The sequence below is a fragment of the Acinonyx jubatus genome, chromosome B4 (genome assembly GCF_027475565.1).
Source record: "Acinonyx jubatus isolate Ajub_Pintada_27869175 chromosome B4, VMU_Ajub_asm_v1.0, whole genome shotgun sequence".
Taxonomy (NCBI): Eukaryota; Metazoa; Chordata; class Mammalia; order Carnivora; family Felidae; genus Acinonyx; species Acinonyx jubatus.
The window spans coordinates 120,441,259-120,463,561 of NC_069387.1; the positions used below are offsets into that span (position 1 = coordinate 120,441,259).

Consider the following 22,303-nt stretch of genomic DNA (forward strand, 5'->3'; position numbering starts at 1 on the left):
TGAACTTTCCAGGCAACCAAAAGTAATTCTTTGTGATGTAAGAGCTTGCTGATGTTTCACAGAGAGGTGTAGGATGGAACTTTGCCAGAGCAGCAGCTCAGTGCAAAAACGATTTTTTGCCACCATGGTTGTCAAAGACGTCTGGCTGCATAAAAGAGCAAAGGCTTTGTAGTCCATTATTGAGAACAATGAAAAATGTACTTGAGAGAGATCTTGTGCCTGTTTTCAGTGTGTCGGATTCTTTGTTGCAGGCTGTGAAATGGGAAGGAAGGTTGCTAGAGGGATAGTCATCTCTTAACAGAGGCCCTGAGGAATGCTGGCATGGAACATGATGTCTGGACAAGGTATATGGAGGCCCAGGGAATTTGAAGAATGCCAAAACTCTCTTCTGGATCTAAAATGCCTAACCTACCAGCCACTTAAGATACGAGACATCCAAAACCAATGGTCTTCAAAAAGCTGGTCGAGTGATACCTGCACAGGTGGAAGCCTTTCATCCAAACCCAAGCCTGCTCTCATAACTCCTTCCATGGCCAAATTGGAGAAGCCTCTTCCTGCCTGGCACACTATCTGGATTATGGAACCTTGTGACCACCTCTCCTTTACCACATCTCTCTCATAATTCCCAGAGAAAGATTTCTGGTCCAAATAAACAGCCCTTCTTCAACCAGTCTTTGAGAAAAAGCAACAGAACTAACAGCTGCAAGAAATGAGGCACCTGAAGTTTGCTGGAAGAGAATGAAAAGAACTTGAAGTTGGCCAGAGGAGATGTTCCCCCCCCCCCCCAGATCATACTACATATCCTGGTGCTCACAGGTGAGCTTCAGTGTTCTGTCTGAATGGGGTCCAGTCTCTGAAGGCTCTTGAACAGCAGTAGCCTCCAATCAAAGATTTTGTTGTGCACCCTGAGGAAATTCTACTAGTATTTCCTAATTTTTCCTACAAGAGAAACTGTAGGGTTATCACATGAATATCTCCCTCATGCTTCCTTCCAAAGAAGTTTTCAGAATCAATTCGGTTACCCAGGGGTTTCTGCTCCTTATCTCTCAGAAGAGGACTGGGATTTTTGGAAGCATCTCCCTATGCTATCACACGTTGGGCCTCTAAACAATGTAAATGGCCAAATGAATATGCTTCTTGGAGACAAGAGACCTTAGCTTTGGTTCTGGATCCAGCCAGTGAGGTAAGTCACAAAGTCTCAGTGTCTTATGTTTCTCATTTATTCAGTGAAGCCATAATTCTTGCATTCCAGGGGTAAAACCAAACAAAGTGAGAAAACTCATGCAACTGGATTTTGAAAAAGTAAATGTACTATTCAAACACAAGACATTCTTCTTGTTACTGATACTGCTATATACCAATTATTACTAATAACAGGTGTTACCAGTTGTCCCTAAGGAGAGAAAATGAGTGTATAACTTATTGGGCTGTGCAGATTCCTCAACCTTTGCAATAGACTCTGCAACAGATCCTAGAAAAGAATAAATAAATATAATTGCTAACATATGGATGTGCTTACTATGTGCCAGGCAGTATTCTAAGTCAATATGTTCTAATACATTAACTCATTTAATCCTAACACCACTTCTATGAGGTAGGCCCCCATTTTACAGATGAGGAAATTGAGGAACAGATGTTAAGTAGCTTGCTCAGGGCCACACACCAAGTAAATTAGAATTCAAACTCTAAATTTTTGTCAATAGAGACCAGGATCTTAGTCTCGAACCCTTCAATTTTCTGCTTCCCATAATTCTCCATCAGGAAGATAAACCCAAAGAACATTAAAAATGTCAGAAAAATGCAAATTAGTTTCTTATTTTGCATAGATACTATCACTTTTTAAGTGGTCCTTTGGTTGCATAGACTGGTCCTCTTGGGCATATTTAGAGTAGTAGCAAGCACTTCAGGTCAATGTAAAAACTCTTTGCTTTTCTTTAAGAATACCTGTGACTTATTAGCTTAGTGGTGCTAATGAGGCCAGGGCCATAGGTCAAACCCCACATGTGCCAATTAATTTCAAAGCTTTTCTCTTTGAAAAGCTTTTCCACAGCCAGTGACTCTACCCTTAACTTTGACCAGCTGTCATACAAATGCATGACTGGCAGTCCAAGGGGTACCAAAACAAGGAATACAAATGGTGTAGCCCAAACCCAGCCCCATTCAAAGCAATGCTAATAGTATGTATCTTTGAATGCCCCAAACTATACTCTTCCTTCTTTAGTTGGAAAGACAGTATCAATAGGCTGGCAAAAGGTGGCTGGTCAAGGTTTAGAAGCCTATAGATTCTTCTTGTGCCCTCAAATGTAATCAAGTGCAACTTAAAACTGACCTACTCACTTGTTCTCACATTCAAGAGGGTAAGAATATGTAAAGATGAGACCTGTGAGCTAGTCCTTCCTTGCAAAGAAAGATGGCTATCTGCTTTCATGAGGTGTGTGCTCCTTTGGCCAGATGACCCTCATGTATTTGGTCATGTCTGAACTTTTATTCCATCCCTGAGGGGTTGAAGCTCACCTTAAAACAAAACAAAACAAAACAAAGAAGCTGGCTACTCTTTCGTTAAGTAGGTGGAATCGCCTATCTTTAGGGGCAAACAGAAACTCTGTAGAGAAGATAAAGGACACTAAATGTACTTTGGCCACTACTTAAATCCAAGGTTCTTCTTTCTTGAATAGCACCCAATCCTTGATAATTACAATCTGGACTATGAGTCCATTAAAGTTAGAAGAAGTCATTTGCTTTAACAAAATCCCCTTGTTTTATAGACAAGGACATTTTGACCCAGGAAGTTTAAATGCCTGCCAAAGTCATACAGCTAATGAATGACAGGTCTGGGAGCAGTTTTCCGAGCACTATATTTCAAATGAAAGAAGCCTGAGTTAATAATAATACCTAGATCTAGGAAGGTTGTTGCAATCAATAACAATGAAATTCAATGCAAAGTTTCACTTAAAGCAGTATGTTTTAATACATGAAGAATGCCTTTAGTTTATTCAGACCCGTTCTTAATAACTATGCATTGGAAGTATGTTTTACAAAAGCCATAAATCTGGAATAGCTGAAAGGGTATCCAACTTTTTTTTTTAATTGATTTACTTCTCCTTTTTCCCAGACCGCCGAAGTAAAGCATATACAGTTTATTTAAGGGACTGTTTATAGACTCTTAAAACTAAAAAGGACCCCCGAAACTTGCTTTCTTTTGGTTGCTCTTAATTGAAACCATCCAAGATGGTTGGTTGTCTGTCAATTTTTTAAGTATCTCCAAAGAGAGAAATTCCACGAGCCCCTAAAGTACACGTTAAAATGGTTAATCACCATGACTGTCAAAAAATTATATCTATGGCAAGCTTAACTTCTATTTCAGTTGAAGCTCTTTTCCTCTTGCTATGTTTCATGCAAAATGAGGTTATAACAAGCCCTCTTCTATGAGGACTCCATCAATCTGGCAAGATAATAGCTAGCTCTTTCCCAATGTGCCACTTCATTATGCTACCATTTTCCTCATAGGACGGTGAGAGCACAAGACTGGCTGATACCTTCTCTTACTATGATACATAGGGAAGAATTAGTAATTAGCTGTTCATTGGAACTTTCATTTCATAAAATGTCTGGGGAAGCTGCATTAATTATAGAGGAACTGTTCCACTTATGCTGGGAAAATATTCACAAAACAGATAATCTAGAAGGATGCTTCCACTGTGCTGTAGTGGAACTTGTGCTTGTAGACAAAGATGAGCTCATTCACACACTGGGTCAGTCAATACAAAGTCAACATGAAAAACTTTTTTTATATTCAGAACTGTTCTTTTCTAATAGGTTGAGAAAATTCCCCTTGTTAAACATTCGGGCCAAGCAAAAAGATAAATATGGAGGCAATTTTCTTTTAGATGTTTGAATTTCAAACTAAGATCAGAAACTGCCTTCCACTATTAAAAAATAACAAGAACAACAAAACTATACTTTCAAAATGGATTTGACACAGCTTAAAATAAAAAGCACAGCCACAGTAAAACTTTGAAAATAAGGATAAAAACAATGATAAGAGTCAATTGATAGGGGATAGAGGTGGGGAAGACTGATTTCCTCTAAAAAGTATCTCAAAGACTGTAAATGCTTAAAGCTGACTTCTACACACACTAAATCTCAGCGGACAAAAAGGAAACTCAATAAAATTTGTTGACAACAGTTAATGCCTGTTAGAATAATTGGCTTAGACACAAACCAGACCATCAGTGTAGCTTGGGGATGACCAAAATGCAGTCTCTAAGACATTGTTAGTATACACTGTATTCAGTTGAATAAAAGAAAAATAGTTTTATCCAATAGCTAGATATATAGGAGGTATAAATTGTCCAAAGTACTTGACAAACTTAATTCTTTAAGGTTCTGAAGACTGAGATCCCAAATAAGTAATTCCATTCCATTCAATTGGATTCAATTAAATTCAATTCAAGCTTGTCAGTTCAATAATCAAATACGAGCCTTTACTATATCAGCCAGGCATAGGGCTAGCTACTAGGATTCAATGGTAAATAAATATAGTCTTTGGCATCAAGAAGCCCATTGAGAGGGTAGATCATGGCTAGGTGATTTCAAATGAAACAAAATCTTCAGGAAAAGCATAAAGGACTATAATCTATTCTTCTATGATTGTGTTTCTCATATGACATTTGATAATAGTTACATGCAGTTTTGAAACATCCTGATCAGACTATGAGTTTCTTGAAAGCAAAGTCAATCTCTCATTCATTTCTAGGCATCTTATTCATGCCTAGTACAGTATCTCACATATAGCACATGCTCCATCAATGTTTTGAATTAAAGCTAACTTCTCTTTGGCAAAAGAGATTGTCCAGTTGACTAGAAAGTTAACAAGAATACTTTTGTTCATGAGGTTCTGCGTCAGACAAAAAATTTATATAAGTCATAGAATTCTATTAGGCAGAATTTATGAAACATAGAGTCTCAATGGCAATGCTGACAATAATCACAATTTATGAAACCACTTTCTATCCAAAGTTATACTTCAAACATTAAGAATGCCTATATATAAACTTTCCCTTTCAAGTTATTAAAATGGAGTTTAAAAACATCTGCTAAAATTTGATCATTGTAGTAACAATAAAAGAACCTTTTCAGTGGCTTGAAATTGGTTTCCATCTTAGTTGTCCCATACTCTTAACTATCTGTGTGCACATGTATCGGTATTATATGATTATGTGGGACCAAATCATTATTTCTGTTCCCATTTTTCATCATCTAATTCAAATATCACAGGCACAGAATGATCCAGTTTCCATGCACTGTGCATGGAAATCCTGGAGCACATCATGTCAAACAAGACAATTCAGCTTGGCACATAACAGAAGACAATTGTGGGCTTGGCAATCACCTTGATCTTTGGATCAGAGGAAATTTTGCAAATGGATTATCAAGGGGGAAAATCTCTTGAGCATAATAAGTGGAATTACTTATTCATTTTTTATATGTGGATCAGTAACAGCAAAATAAAGAGTAATGACAACCCACCATTGGGTGATGTTGATGTAACACATTTGCCTTTCACTGGATATTTCAAAGGTAAAACAGGTCTGCTATTTTAAAAGTACCCACCCAATGAACTCATTCATCTGCACTACAACAGAGAACCAGATAGAATTGCTTTGTTGGGAGAAAAATACCTGAATTCACTCTATTGAAGCATTAGCTGGAAACAGAGAGGGGGAATTTACTCATTCAAGTATAGAAAGCACTTCTCATTCTCTGTTTGTAGTTGTTTAAAGACTATTTGTTGCCAAATCTGTGATGAGTACCCATCAGTCCTCCACCAGCCTCTCCTTTCCCATCTCCCCGACTCATCACAGACTGCTATATTCAGGAGCCTTCCCCTAGTCTCTCTCTCTCTCTCTCTCTCTCTCTCTCTCTCTCTCTCACACACACACACACACACACACACACACACACACAAGCACACACCACCTTCCCCAGGAAGAAGATGAGAGAGACTTGAAGTCTGTGAGTCATCAGAGGAGCTATTCAAAGCTTAGTGGGCAACTGAGGTAAGCTGTCTACACTCGAGTGATAATGAACCTCTAAGAATGATTCATGCTCACTGAGGACCTGAATATCAGTTTCCTGGAACTCTCTAAAATTCCAAACAATTATATAGAATGAGCAATTGGCTTTAAATCTTTCACTGTCCTATAATGTACAATTTGATAGGTACCTCTGAGGTAGATTCTTTAAGTGATCAGTTCCCCCAGGCAACATTGAGTTATATTTGTGTTTATTATTTGGAAACATTGAGTTGGCTGTCTATTTTTTATTGACTGTCAACATTTTAATCACCTGAGATCTACTTATGGGATAAGTAACCCCACACTTGTCAGAAACCCTTTTCCAGATGGAGAGTCCCAGAGAAAAGCTAAGTCAAAGGAAGGCAATAACCAAAAAAATCAAGGTCAATTTGCATAAAGGACAAATTAATATGGCATTTGAGTTTGCATTTAGAGACTGTCTGTGTATTTGCAAATGTGCCTTTGAGTGAAGTTCACCTTCTGTTCCTGGTGATTTCATATTGCGTGGAGACATCTGGGATGTGCCCCCTTAATTCTTTCTCCAAGTCCCCCTTACTATTTTACTCCAAATTACCTAGCACTTGTTTCCATATGTTTATATGTGCACCCACAGATCTTGAGACAAAAAAAACGCAATCCTCTAGGCTCCATCTTGTCCCATCCTTTCACTGAAAGGAAAGGAATAGTGAGGGTAGAGCACAATAGATTTGGGAAAGCTCTCAGCAGGAAGTAGTTAAAAGACAAACTGCTAAGGAGGAAAATTCCATCCTAAATCTGCAAAACCTGCCACAGCCCCGTTGAAACACTAGGCTTACTTTAAGGTGAAGAATCTCAGAGGCTGAGGACGGCTGCCAGCCACGGGCAGTCATTCAGTTATTCACACACTCCCTGCGGTTGTAAATCCACAGAGCAGTGAGAGGGAGGGCTACTTACTGAAATAAAAACCCCTGTCTCCACACACGAACTGAAGAGCGTCCACCAACTCAGCCCCACAGAGAGTCTCTGGTCCAGCTGTGGCGGAGCTGGTGAAGGTGAGCAAGCACAGGCCCAGATAGAAGAGATGAGAGGGGGACATGATGTGCATCTTTACCTGCCAAAAACACAGAAGAATGGTCATGTTTCCTCCCTGGTCCTTGCAAGGGCAGTGTGGGTGAGGCAAAGGTACATTGCCCCCCTGCCCCTCCCCTCACACACATATTCTGTTACTGCCATTAGTCAGAACTACCCTGCACAAAAGTGCATCAGAGTGCATGGCAGACCATAGGGTGGTGTGGACGGATCATGTCTTGGCATCAAACAACCTGTGTTTAATCCCCTTGCCACCGTGGACTTTTTCCGAACCCCTTCTTTACAGATTCCTATTACAATTCAATGAGATAAAACATCTAGAAACATTTACTATGTAAATGAAAAATGCTATTATTGCAGTAGAATCCCACACCACTCAGAGATCCTGGTAAACCTTCTGAATTTTCAAAGGTTAAACTATGCTCAGTCCAGATTTGGGGCCAAATACGTTTTATTAATTTAAATTCTCTAAAGATTGGCCATTCAAAGATGACATATGCATGCGTTATGGACCAGAATATTAAGTTAACTAGAACAGCATTCCCCAGCTACTTATTAAAAAGAATTTACTGTGGATAAAAAAGGACTTGTGAAAATACTGTATGTCGTTATAGGGTGGGTTTTTTTTTTAATTTTTCACTTAATGAGAGAGAGAAAGAGAGAAACAGAGACAGAGAGAAGCACAAAGAGAGAAACTTTTTACCTAGGGAATATCAGTAGTTAACACAACCACAAGTGGAAGTGAAAATATGAACAGAAACTGGAGAAATATAAGGATTTAGGAATGAAATTGGCTCATGCTAAGTAGACCCTTCACCTTCTGTACTCTAATGCCCTCTGTGTCAAGTGCACTATCAAATCAACGTATGTGTAGATATTGCCTTCCAAGAACAGGGCATTAAGCTCAAAACCTGCAAAAGACTTCTTTTTTTTTTTTTGTCACAGGAATTGTGACTTCATGTCTCAGAGGGACTTATGTGTCACTGTATCCATTTTACAGCAAAATATACCAAGGGACCCCTGGTTGACTTATTTAGCCAATAATAGAAGCCAAATGGCAGCCTTGCCTAAAGCAAGATTTCTGTGGCTCAAGGCTCCATCCACTCTTAGAGTAGTAGTGATCACTAACTTTCCCACATTGCTACTTGTGGCACAAAGATGTGGTTTCTTCCAGGAAGACTCCCAAGGCAAGTAGCTTCACCTCTTTCAGATGCATTTACTTTCAGTGGCCTTGGATGAGTCACTGACAGGATGTAAGCGAGGGACCCTGTCAAAAGGGTCATGGAGTTACGCTGGAAGTGATCATTATAAAAAGAGGCTTTTCTGAACCTCACAGTAGAGGCCGGTCCATTCAACCCCATCCCTTTTGGAGGAACAGACTCCATCATTTGTCCTCCTTGCCCTCCATGAACTCTCAACTTAATGGCTCTCTACATCAGTGGCAGACTTTACTCCATCATTCTAATTAAGATTTCCATTTTTGTGGCCAGACCTTCAGCTCAGAAATTGGGAAAAAACCTTAAACCCCTGACTCTTGTTAACACAACGTAAATATTTAGTTAATGCTTGTAAAACAGTTTAAGATGAAAAGTGCCCTCTGTTTGCAGATCATCATAAATAATGACCGTAAAATAGAAGAGAAGGTAAACACCCAACCGAACATCTCTTCCATTTTCTCAGGAGGATCTCTGCCTGGAAGCCCTCTGCCACCACATAGCCAAAGCCACCAGGACTGCTGGGCACAGGTCATCAGCCAATCTGCATTGGTCTTAGTTATAAAATAATTGGTGGGGGCTTTCCCCTTCAATACTTCCAGTGGAAATCTCAACAATTCCAACCCAACTAGACTTCACTGCCTTTTTCAAAAGAGCAAACTCCAAACTGATCTTACAGAACATACCCCACACTCTGGCAATGGGCCAGTTTTAGGTGTATGCTAGTCTACCTGTCTCACTTCTCCATCTCTCCCTTCTTTGTTGAGTTTATAGTAATGCCGAGGGCCAAGCACCTGCAACTGTAGATGCCTTGAAGTTCTTTAGTTTTCGTGAAATCCAGGGAAAGAGGTAGCCTTAGTGAATTGAGAACTTCGGGAGATGTCAAAACTGTATTTTCCATAGTTATTTCTGGTATCACACATATAAGCCCAACAATACCTATAGATCACTAACATTTAAGAATTTGAGATTGATTTTATATAGATTTTTCTTTTTCCTTTTCTTTTTTGCTGAGTTATATTGTTAGATAAATATCAGCACTTTTATCTCTAGGACAGGATAGAACCTCTACTGCATTTTCCTTTAGTTCAGAGAACAGTCCAGTACACCCACAGAGAACCAGAGAATTTTATCACATCATGTTCCCCTAAAAGAAAACAATAACAAACTCGCTTAGGAGTTAAAAGTTTGAAACAAGTGGCCCCATATGTTCATCCTTTTCTTGGTCTTTTATTTTGCCAAACACAAAAGAAACAGAAAGGAAAGATACAGAGAGAAAGGAAAGAAGAACCAGAAAGAGAAGGAGAGAAAAAAAAGGGGGAAAAACATCAGAACACTGTTTCTCAAAAATCATTCACATTTTCAAAATTTAAAAGACCTTTCTTTTTATCTTAAATAAATGGAATATCAATTGATTCCAGATGTCTGGGCTACAACGAAAATGCCCAGCAAAATTTCAGGGCAATAGTCATAAGAAAATACTCACTGTAGGTGTAACCATTTTTGTTTGTTCCAGATCTTTTACAGCAGGTCAGGGTGGGTATTATGAGGCTGATGTGAATAGAAAACAGGACTTAAAAACATGTGCTGCTTTGTGGGTGGGGCTTGTGAAAGCATCTAGTTACATTTGGACACCCAGGCAGGTATGCTATTAGCCTGGGTAAACTGCCTTTTGTCCATTCAAACAATGAACAAATTGCACAGCTGGGATTTGAGTCAATCTTTTCCTCCCAATCAAGGCACCAATTTCCATTGTGTGCCTATTGTAGCCACCCTGAACAGTGACCCAAGCTCCAGTCTTCTGCCTTACCCTCTTCCCTCTGACTCAAACACTTGCAAATATCTTGAGACTCAGTACAATCCAGTTGTGAATGCTGCCTCTAGGCAGGACACCTTTACTTACTGAATTATGTTTGAAGGATCACACGGCTTCCTCAAACCACTTACTGCTCCAGGAATGGGGGGAAAGCAATAACTTATTGCTAGCTTTACTTCTGAAAAGTTCATCTGGAGACAGTTTTCTAAACTTGTAATTAATGCAGAATAACACTCAACAACCTCTTTTATGAATATCTAAGTAGGGAGACAAAAACCCTAGCTGCAAGATCGCGTGATCTATCTATCTATCTATTTATCTATCTATCTATCTACACACATATATATACACACATATATATATATGGATACACACACACACACACACACACACACATATATATATGCACACACACACATACATGCATATACATATAAAGAGACTTCATTTCTTTTAAAAGCAAAGTACCCATCATGTGGCTTTGTATCTTGAGGGTAGCAGAATCAGGTGCCTGACAAAGCCGTATCCCTAACTCCTAAGCCACTTACTTGACTAAGAAAAGTCCTAGTGGTGGAGTATTTGAAAGCAGCGAATGAATGCTGTACTAAGTGCAGGGACGTTTTATGAATTGAGCTCTTAGGCAATTGCATCGAGAAGCCAGTGACAGCGGCTTAAAAGTGCTTGCAAATTGGAAAAACACAAGTCTTGAAGGATATAATTTTGCTGAGAATGGAAACTTGAACTAGGGCCAGTGATTAGAAAAGAGAAGTTGGCATTAACAACAGCAGCCAAATTTACCTAAAGAGACTTTACAACACCGAGTATAAAATCAGAGTGTTACAACACGAAACCCTAAGTCCAAACTTCGCCCATGATAGTCCTCTTCAAAAGAGAAAACTTAGACATGCAGTTGCTAGAAAGTTTTCCCTCTCCGTATATACAGTATGCATTTGTTTAAATTATATGAATATGCGAGGTCAGCAAGAATTGTCAAGGAGTTCTTTTTCGGAAGAGCAAATTAAACTTCACTCTAACTTTGACTCTCTGGGCATAAGTGCAGAGAGTTCTGGGACCTTAGCTCCAAAGATCATATTTTAAAGCTTTAATATCATCTAACAGATAACTCTTCGTATGTGCCTTGTAATAAAAAGTCCAGTCCTGACAAGTTATACACACACACACACACACACACACACACACATACATACACACACACATACACACACATAGACACACGAACATGGTCTTAAAAATAAAACATCTGCACCTGCAAAAAAAATCCAAAAGTTCATATCCATGCTCTACAGTCTTTAACCATAGACAGGATTTAAAGGAATCTTCTATAAGGACACCACTGAAGCCCTGCAGAAGTGGAGGATTTAGCACAAGTACCTTGCAATAGTTTCTACTCATACAGATATCTGTGCAAAGGCATCCATCTCCCGGAGCTATTTTTTCAGATCCCACAGAAATGCATATTCAGCAATTTATAAATAACTCCCAGTTCCGAAACAATGAAAATTCTAAAGTGAATAACATTTCTAGGCAGAAGCAAACAGTACACAATTTAAAGAAAATTCCCCAATGACTTTAAAGAGTAAGAAATATTTACCTTCAAGAAATCACAAAAGCAGCACTTAAATAATTGGGTTGGAAGACTGCTGATTTTTCCCATTGCTTCTGAAGTGCAAAGTCTGGAAATGAATTGCTTAGCAGGAATAATGAGGCAAAAAGAAATCCAGAGAGATGGGAGATGTTGAGAGCAATGTCACATTTCAATTTTGAGGACTTTATTCCATTGCGCAGGCTCTATCTGCTCTGAATTTAGCAGTGACAGTGAGATTTAGCAAACAGAAGAGGGATTTAGAGAAAATCCTCACATTTATCTACAAAACACAGACACTGTAGACAGGAAACAGCTGGGGGAACATTTGCCTTCTCTCTCTCTCCCTCTTCTGGCAAAGTTATCGAGTAAGGACTTTTTTGGGCATGGTGACAAATAACATCATACCTTTGCATTTTAAAACTAGAGCACAGAAGCATTTTTTTCCCTTAAAAGAATGTGTGTTAGTGACAGGGTTAGCAGACATTAAAATACTGATGCTGCCATAGAAAATAAGGATCTGTTCTCTGATTAACTTTCTGCTGGGCAGGGAGACACATCTGCTAATACACCTTACCAGTATTAAAGGAACATACGATGGAGGATGGGCAAACGTTTTTATATTCTAGAGCAAATGCAAAATTAAAAGACAGAAATGAAGAAAAAAACCAGCTCGAGCAAACCCTATAATTTTAACCCTGAAATGACCAGGGTTAACTAGGTTGGAAGATAGCACTGGGGTGACCCCTTGTCCTAGTTGCCAAGCAAGGGGAATGATCTCATTTCCTAGAACCTAGAAAAGGGGCAGGCAGCATTGCAATTGGCTCCCTTTAGGACACTGTCTCATGCTTTTTGCCCACAACAGGGCAAAGACTTTGCTGAGCTGTAAAGCCAATTGAAAAAATAAAATCTTTTTCTTCCTTTCTCCGCTAGGCTTCCTATCAACCCCCCAGGGGAAGGGCACCTGAGGGGCAAACTATTTTTCCATTGTTCGTGTTTTTCTGCATAACTTGAACCTGTGTGTGTGTGTGTGTGTGTGTGTGTGTGAATGTGTGTGTGTGTGTGTGTGTGTGTGTGTGTTTTCTTTCTCCAATGTTTGTGTATTCTAAATAACACCAGCTGGCTAGCAATACCCTCTCAAGGGTTATGATGTCATTTAAATCCCTCAACTGGATGAGTGGCCGGCAACATGGTCCAAGCCAGCTGTTTTGCTATTTATAATGTATACTTGCCTTTGCCATTGAGAATCAAGTTCTGATCTTTTGTCAATACAGTTTGTACCAATTGCTCTTTGGTTTTGTGAGATAGTAGATAAGAAAGTAGATTATGAAATAAGGTTGCAAAAGCCCAGATCAGACATAACACTTTCCCTAGATGTCTATCCAGGCATGGTTTCCCGGGGTTGGTGGAAATAACCTGGACCTTGCGTTTCTCTCTCGTGATTCTCAGGGGCCTCGATGGGTCTGACGCAACAACTAAAACAGAGGTCTGCTCCAAACTCTAGTCTGGACCTTTATGGTGTCCTGTGGCCAGAAATTTGTTTGCAGAGGTGAGTGTCCTCAAAGGAAAACCTGGTTGGTTTTGCAAGGGGGTTGGGTTTGGTCAAGTCTTCTGTGTAGTTAATAACTCGTGGCAATGTTTACCTTCCAGAAAGAAAAACTGGAAATCTGGAGTCATGCTGTTTGGATGGTGCATTATATTCAGCATCATTTAGTGAGTGTCTACTGTGTGCCCAGCTGCATGAATTGCAGTCAAGGCCCCCACGGGGCTTTCAGCTGAGTGGCAGAGCCAGAGAGGAAAATGTCACTGTCATGTGGCGGGTATGTGCTCTTGTAAAAATACAAACAGTACACACCAAGAGGGAGTAAAAAATTCTCTAGAAAGATGGGGAAGTGAAACTCTTTAGAAATCCAGAATGAGGGATGTGTCACGAGAGGGTTTGGGGTACAACGTTGGGAAGTTTCAGTGGATTTGATGTGACCTGAAGAGTGTATACAAATACACATCAGCGGAAGGTGGCCTGGTAGGCAGCTGCAGATGTGTGGGCAATTCCTGTCCTAAAGAATAACTCAGATCTTCCTTTAATGAGTTCCCCTCTGTGCACTTAATTTATGACATGATTTACCAAAAATCCTTTCTGCAGCCTTTGTGGATCATGCCCTTTGTAAAAAACAAAGCCCACCCTTTCATGGACATTGATGATATAGATTGTATTGAGCCAAACAGCTGTACCTATTTCCCAGGTAGAAAGAACTGCATTTTCCAAGCGTGCAGTCAGGTCTTGGCTGGAGTCTCGGTGCTGAGTGCCTTGCTCCACCACTGGACACCTTCACAGGTGAAGGCCAGGACGTTCCAACTGCAGTGTTAGCACATTTTAATCTTTCCAAGATGTCCTAGAGGCTCACTGCATTTCTCCAAGGCCGTAACCCAGTCTGACGTACTCTCTCGGCATATGCATTGTGCACAGATCACCTTATCCCCAACCATTTCGTGTGAAAGGCTGTTTGGGACACAGGACACATATTGTTCCGTCAGACGCTGTGCTCCTGCGATATCGACACACTGACTCACAGTCTCTTGGTTTTATAACCCCAATTACCCTTAAAGGATAATTGGGTTTTAATTTATGTCCCAGTTTTTATGTCACAATCAAAGAAAACTGAAATTTCAGTGAGTCGTAATTATCATCAGCTGTGCTGTGGAAACATTCCGATGTGAGCTCTCAGTTTCCAATAGGGAAAGCAATTTCCTGAAGTGATTATTGTATACTTCGATGTGGAGAATGGTCTGTATTTCTGGGTAGGGTGAGCCAGCAATGGAGCGGGGCAATAATTCCTAGAGAAATGGAATTTCTTTGCTAATTCCACGAGTCAATATGAAAGTGAAAGGGCAATAAATGTGCCACATGATTACCTTTTAATAACTGAGGGCTGTACCTGTTTAGGAAAAAAAGAAGTGAAATGTATCTATTACCAGACAGTCCAAGGTGGTAGTAAATCTGATCCTAGGAAAAGTTCAGATCATGAAGTCCCATGGGGAGAGAAACATACGGGGTCATTCTAAAATTACTGAATGATTATGTAGTCTCCTGTCTGGAACAATCTGACAGTTAGGTATGGGAACTGTGTGCCACCAAAATAGCTAACTGCAAGGATGTGCTCATCATGAGAACATCCACTCCTGGAAATTCAGAGATTCACAGTTTCACCTTTTGCATGTGTAATGCCTATGGGATATAAATAACTCTCCCCTAGAGCCGGCTTCTTGAGTAGCGTATTTGCATAAAGCTGCAGCCTCAGAAGACTTCTGACACCTCTCTTTAAACAAACAAACAAAAAAGTTGTTCATCTCCTTAAAGAGCAGGCTGATGGAAATTCACACAACGCAGTGGGCAAGGCCCAGTCTTCACTCTTTTTTCTCAAAACATGTTCCCAGCGTTCCCCGGGTCAACTGCAGAGGAGCTCACCCAAAAGGCAATTTCGTATCCATGTACAATAGGGCATATTTACAATTTATTTCATTAATGGCTTTGCTGACTCCCAAGAAATGCTCAGGATGGATATTTAGAGGGAAGGGGACTTTGGGATCAGAGAAACAGTGAGGTGTAAGGTTCTAGGGCCACCTACCAGGCAAAGAACGTAGGGAACTCTTGGATGTATGTCTTAGGCCATGATTTATTGGGATGGTTAGTCTGGAAGCATATTCTGCAATGTTTGAAATCAAACGTTTGTCAGTTCAGAATGTAAAACTCAGAGAAGAAGGCTGGACCTCAAAAATACAGCATGCTGCTGAACGAGGGCTCCAATGTCAGCTCCGAAAGATCTGCTCAGAAGGAGTTCTGTTATTCTTTAGGACGATCTTTAGCTCAAATGAACTGCTTTAAATCCTTAGAGGAGCATTTTCCCCACAGCTAGGGAAAACGGTAATAGCGAGAAGAGATCTTCTCACTAAATAAATCAGTGCTTTCTTTTCAACATCAAACTTGGATCCCATTTCTTCTAAAATGTCAAAAGGGCAAATGCTGAAAACAGTCAGAAGCAAAACTGTTGTGGTTTGGGGAGCAAAAGAATTCTTCGTAATGGCAGACAAGGAGTCACTGCATGGGGCGGGGATGTCTTGGTGCAGTGAGAGAACCCGAGGGCTCCACGATTGCCCCAAGTTAAATAGAAAGTGGGGAAAGGAGACACCAATTCCAAACTTCAGCGGAAGTACCCACATACGCACTTTCTTTTGGAATCGAAAAATGTGCGCGCCGCCTAGTGGCCTGCAGGGAAAGTGCCAGGGCAATCTTCGTGGTTAATGTGTGGAGTTTGGGAGGAGTGGGGCGTTTTTGAAAATCTCCGGATTCAAATAGACTTTAAGCTGCACTAATCTTTAATCTTTTCATCTTTTTGAAATAAATAAGCTGGGTCTTTGATTCGCTGTAGTTTTAAAAAGGGGAAGAGAGCTAAGGGGAGAGAAAGATGATAAACTTAGCGAGGGCACACATGTCTTTCCCGTGACTGCAGTCCCAATGCTGAGCTCCTGGTATGGGTTCAAAACATTTTGTTGATTTAATGAAAGTCCGGAAAATAAGTGATGATAAAGGTAAACTATTTCACGTGAAAACTATAATAAATTCTCTTGCGGGTGAATAAGAAAAATGAAGGGGGGGGCATCGATGGATAGAAAAGTGACTTACTTGTTTAATGAAACAAATTTAGGTGCTTGTAAGTGGATCTCAAATCCACTCTTCCTGTCTGCTCTATGCTCATCACCGTTCAAAATAAGGGCTTTTACACTGATGGTCAAAGACAGGGCATTAAAGAGTCACACAAGTGTGGGTGTAGTTTTATTGTCAATTCTTTCTACCCTAAGCTTACCAAGGAGAAAATCTCAGTTTGGTACCAGCCTGCCTTCACTGCCTCTCTAACATTTCCTAATCTTCCTGTCTGATTACAACAAACAAACAAACAAACAAACAAAAATGGACCTTAAGCCCAAAGGCTTTGCGTGCAGCGGTTTTATCCAGAATTTAAAAGTATTATTTTGTTTTCATGGAGTTTATTTTTAAGGATCTTTTTAGGGCAATTGATGCTGTTTTTGAAATAGATATTTTAAATCTCAGATTCTGTCAGAATCTAACTTAGCATCTAACTTTTAAAAAATCAATTTAAGAAAAAAAATTAAGTAAGTAGATAATATAGGTGGCCAACAGTTATGACCAAAAAACAAATGTGTAATTGATATTTGAATTCTGATGTTTGAAAATCACTGCGGTAGACTCTGCCATGTGTTGGGGAAAAAAAGTTCATAGCCACAATGAAAAAGTATGGAACAAAGACCCTGCATGTAAAAAATGCTACCATATAAATGTATTGATTACGTTTCTTAATAATTTAAATACCCTTTAAACTCACATTCATTTTTATTCCAGTCTTTCATAGAGCTTAGAGATGTTGAAAAAGGAGTGAATAGCATTTGAGTTAGGTCTTGAGGCATGAGTTCACTTCCAAGATGAAAAAAAAAAAAACCAGTAAAGGCTATTCTGGGCAGAAGGAACAGCTTGGACAAAGTTATATACGAATGAAGAGGTTCCCATTGTTGAGGGGATGTGAGGGGATGAGGCTGTAGCTATGCTCTCAGACTTCTGCACTGTGGAAACCCTTTTGTCTTCTTTCACCATCAGTAGTCCTTGCTTGGCTACAAGACTGGAAAATAGTCTTAATTCTCTCATGATACAAAGATTTGTACGTAGCTGAACCTGTGATTACCTCTGGGAATAGCATTGTGCCTCAAGGTAAATATGCAAGAACAAACCTGGGTTACATTATAACATAGGTCAATTTGAGCAGTGCTAGGTGAGAAAGACTGAGGTATCTATTGGTCACCCAATGGTCTTGCCAGAGCTTCCATTTGGAAAGATTAAATTGTGTGTATACTTTGGTAAGTAGGTTTTAATGGAAAAATGAAATAATTATACTTGATAAAGATTTTGCACAATAAGTCAGAAAGGTCTTATTTCTGGTGAGACCTGAATTTGCTATAAAAACCGGTTCATGAGAGCATCCCACTCTTTATGTGGGTCAATCAGGGAAGTTTTGTTGTTCTCTTTGAGAGCATGGGGTGAAAGGAGGCTATGGACACCTTCCAGGCAGGGATTCAGATATGCCTATAACACACTTTGCTATTTTTCACAACACCTGCTAAAGGCCTCAGCTTCTTCCAGAACTCAACATAAATATTTAAACCCAGTTGTATTGATCAGAGTTCTCCAGAGAAACAGAACCAATAGGATCTCTCTCTCTCTCTCTCTCAATGTATTTTAAGGAATTGGTACATATGAATGTGAAGGCTTAGCAAGTCCAAAATCTGCAGGATAGGCCAGCAGGTTGGAGACTCAGGGAAGAGTTGCAGTTTGAATCCAAAGGTGGTCTGCTGGTAGAATTCCCTCTTCTTCTGTGGAGGCCTTCACCTAATTGGATGAGGCCTACCCACTTTATGGAGGGTAATCTGCTTTTACTCAAAGTATACTGATTTAAATATTAATATCATCTAAAAATTACCTTCACAGGGGCGCCTGGGTGACTCAGTCAGTTGAGTGTCCAACTCTCAGTTTCGGCTCAGGTCATGATCTCACGGCTGGTGGGTTCAAGCCCTGCATTTGGCTCTGCACTGACAGTGTGGAGCCTGCTTGGGATTCTCTCTTCTTCTCTCTCTGCCCTTCCTGCACATTCTCTGTCTCTCTCAAAATACATAAATAAACTTAAAAATAATAAAAGTTCAAAAATAAAAAATTAACTTCACAAAACATCTAGAATGTGACCAAATATATGGCTACTGTGGCTTAGCCAAGCTGACATATATATTAATATCACACCACTGGTTCTCCAAAGGTACATTCACTAGTCCTCCCTCACTAAAATTGAACAATAATAATTGTCTTTTCCCGGTAGAAAAGAAAACTCAAGTTAATGGATTATATTTCCCAATTCTAAGTTTTCTTCCTATACATTTTTCTTAAACCTTTGGCTCCTGCACTCACTGTTCCCTGATTATTGATAAAAGGAAGTCACAGGGCACTTGCCTTGTCCATGTCATTATATTTTATGAAGATACTTCTCACTGGTGACAAAAAACAATAACAGTTTTTTTTCCCTACCACTAATGGGAACAAATATACATAACACACATACACACACACTCACACAACTCTTACGTATGCACACAATAACACTCAAACATCAGTGCTTAGTTTCTCTAGATAATAAGTGTATTCATTCTCTTATTTTAAAACTAGCTGTTTCGATCACTGGAGAGAAGTTTCAGGCCTATGGTGGTGTTTGGGTAGGATGATGTCTTGCCTTTTTGCAAAATGGGAGAGAAATTTCCCACATGCTTCTGCCTCCAGAGACTGACTCCATGCCTGGCTTTTTGGGGCTGATGCTCTTTTCAGATTCAGGAAGACAAGTGGTATTTTAACTTTCTTCTTAATACTTTCCTGCATTTTCCAATTATTATTATTATTGTTATTTTATATTCAGCAGGTATTACTTTTATAGTCAATAAAAGTCTCAAAAATTTTATTGAAAATGTCATCTGTCCTTAGTATTGACTGAATAGGAGCATATATGCATTTGTGTTTGAGAAGATGTGTATCTAGTAACTCGGTTTACCTCTGCAAATCTTTTGGACTTCTGTGATTACTATCTTGGTCTTGGCTTACTTATGTGATGTGGATACACACTCACTCATCAAACCTCACCCTCATTCTTCCACCTTCCTTTATAATGTCTGAAAAGCTCAGCCTCTTCCTCTCAATTTGCCCAGCATTGTTTTAGATTGGATTAATGAATTCCTGGATTATTGCATGGGCTCCTAACAAGTCTTCCCTCATGTCATTCTAGCCAATTCTGGTTTCTAGAATCATCCTCCTCAAATGCCATGTTCATGTGTTTCACATTGCCTCAGAGTCCCTTGGCCACATCTAAGTCTCTCTCCTCCCATTCAAAACACCCCCTTTCCCAGTAGCCTCCTCTCTTGATAATGCTCATCATGGCTTCTTCATAACCTGTTGTTGTCCACTAGCATATCCCTAGTCCCAGCATAGTGCTTGCTTTTTAATAGGCTCTCAGTATATAGTTGTTAATTAACAATGACAATAACTACTGGTATTATTAAGTATATATTATATTCAGTTCTTTGTTTCATATTACTTTAATTGTATCACTTAATTCTCACATATCCCAATGAAATACTCTATTACCATTTTCATGTCAAAGTGCCTGGCACACTTCTTAGAACATAATCAGATTCTCAAAAGTATTTGTTGGATGAATGAAGAGAAAATTGAGCTAGGAGAACATAATGATTTGCCTAATGTCCCATGGTTGGTAAATTACAGAGCCAGGACTCAAATTCAGGCTAGTCTACTATATAACATGACATGGTTTATACATCTTTAGTAGATGGATGATCCTTTCAGTATTTTGTTGTATAATCCCTCCATCCTCCATTGTACAATATTCTACTTTCTTTGCTGCTCAGTAAAGGGATAATTAATTCTAAACATGAATTTAGAATAATTGTAATAGTAATTTCTAAAATAGCCAGCCTGAAGAGCTCAGAGATGAGCTCTTAGGGTGGAGTCTGGTTACAGCCAGGTTTGGAGCATATTAAGAGAAACTAACAAAGAAAGATTATGCTTACTTCCAGCCTGAGCTGCTGCCTCAGAAGCATAGAGAAGAAAACAAGTCCCCACAGAATTTTCACTACAGTATGTTGTGTCTAATAAAACAAAACAAGTAACCAAATAAATAGACAATTACTCTCAAGAAGCAAGAGGTACAAGAGCCCAAGCCAAAAGCTCAGGCAGAGCTTGCCTCAGACAGGAGGCTTATACTCTCCTGATTACAGTAAGAACAGAGTGTAGATTTTCTGGGATGTACATGTGGGCAGCTGCAGTAAAGCAATTCACACTGCCAAACGTCTATCTACTGAATTCTACTCTGATTTATATGAACTTGTTCCAATGAGACATTAAGATCTTAACATTTCCTATTTGATGGTAATTTATGCTCAACTTCTTAGACTCTTAGACATTAGGGCAAACTCAATTTTTGGTGTCTGTACTTCTTAAGGTTGGGAAACAGCTACAGGTTGTCCTGGGATGGATAACATAGCAAATCCCTCTCAACCTGCCTTAGAACCAGTACAGGTTGAGGGTTCTCAGAAAGCTATTTCTTTTCCTGTCTGGCAATTCCCAAATGGACCTCAGGATAGATTAGGAACAGTTCCTAATTTTTTGCTGACTTTTCTTCGATTCAAGGTAGGTTGCTTTGACCAGACTGTATGTTCACTAATTAGTATTTTGGCCTTTCATTCCCAGTTACTCTTTGTGTTCGTTTCCATACCCCTTTCTTTCCATTCTTTTACTGGCTAATGAATACTAGCTGAACTAGTTCTCTTTAATCAACTGCTCTCTGGCTTTCCTTTTCTGATTCTTCACAAGGAAGATGGTGACTTCAGATTTGGATCTTGCTGGGGCTAGATCACTGCCAATCCAACTGGCAGCCTCCTTCCCTGCTTGGGTTCCCATCAAGGTAGCAATCCCATATCCTGGAGTAGCTAGCTTCTCTGCAAGGTGCCAAGGTTGTTAAACTCACTCCACTACTTTGGAAAGCAAGAGACATCCAGAGGCATTTGTAGCATTTGCAGTGTTTGAAGAGAGGCTGGGGCTGCTAAGTGAGGGCATCTGTTTTTCCCAAGTGGCTATCTAGGTCAAGTTTTCCAACATCTGAACTTTTCCTACCCACTCGTGGATTTTTCAGATAAAGCATGTGTTGTCAAACAGTCAATATGCCAGTGTTGCATCCATGGATAGCCTCAGTGGGGCAAGGGACTCTTGTGATCCAAACCTAACCAACTCTTAAGACCCAAACACAAAATAGACAAGGCATAAAACCCAAAGTTCCTGGGGAATGAAGGGAATTTTTTTCAGTGGGAGAGAAGAACCAAGAACAAATGCTAAGTGTAGTCAGGAATAACCAGACAATAGCAATTGTCAGCATTTAGCACCAGTGATGATAAATTTGCATTTTTGCAGGTTATAAATAACAATTCCACAGGATCTTCATTGAGCCCTTTTGAAAAATTTTACCGGCAATCATGTCCCGAACATGCCAAACCCAAGGCTGTGTTATCCTACACAAGAGGGATTTTCTTTGTGAAAGGTAAGTCATTTCTGAAACATATGACTAGAAGATCCAATTCATCATTTAGGGCATACCAGCTACTCACACTGAAGCTGGGGTCATCCCAAACTGGAGAAAACTTCATTCTCCTGAAACTACTAAATTATGCTGCCTGGAGAATACATTTACATAGCTCAGTGCTAAGTAATTTGGTTAAGTCCAGAAAATGGGCAGGAAATGCCAGGGCTGGGCTGACATGGGTGCCCTGAATTACAGCATCACTTTGAATGAGACTATTATTTACTTTTTAAAGTAAATATCATGTGACAAAATCAGCCTTATACAAACCAGCT

General features: G+C 39.7%; 1 protein-coding gene across 7 annotated transcripts in view; it reads right to left on the reverse strand.

The window, feature by feature from the left end:
* IGF1 (insulin like growth factor 1) overlaps positions 1 to 12,140 on the reverse strand; it is a 77,251-nt gene extending 65,111 nt beyond the window's left edge. The window contains exons 1-2 of one of the 7 annotated variants that reach the window (XM_027070984.2): positions 11,788 to 12,130; positions 7,011 to 7,167 (exon numbers count right to left, since the gene is read on the reverse strand). In XM_027070984.2, coding sequence (XP_026926785.1) covers positions 7,011 to 7,167; positions 11,788 to 11,850 — 220 coding nt within the window. In that variant the 5' untranslated portion in view covers positions 11,851 to 12,130. Of the gene's footprint in view, positions 1 to 7,010; positions 7,168 to 9,845; positions 10,424 to 10,723; positions 11,688 to 11,787 lie in introns of those variants that run through there. The other 6 variants (XM_053226668.1, XM_053226669.1, XM_027070985.2 and 3 more) reach the window with 6 other exon arrangements.
* Positions 12,141 to 22,303: the final 10,163 nt, after the last annotated feature.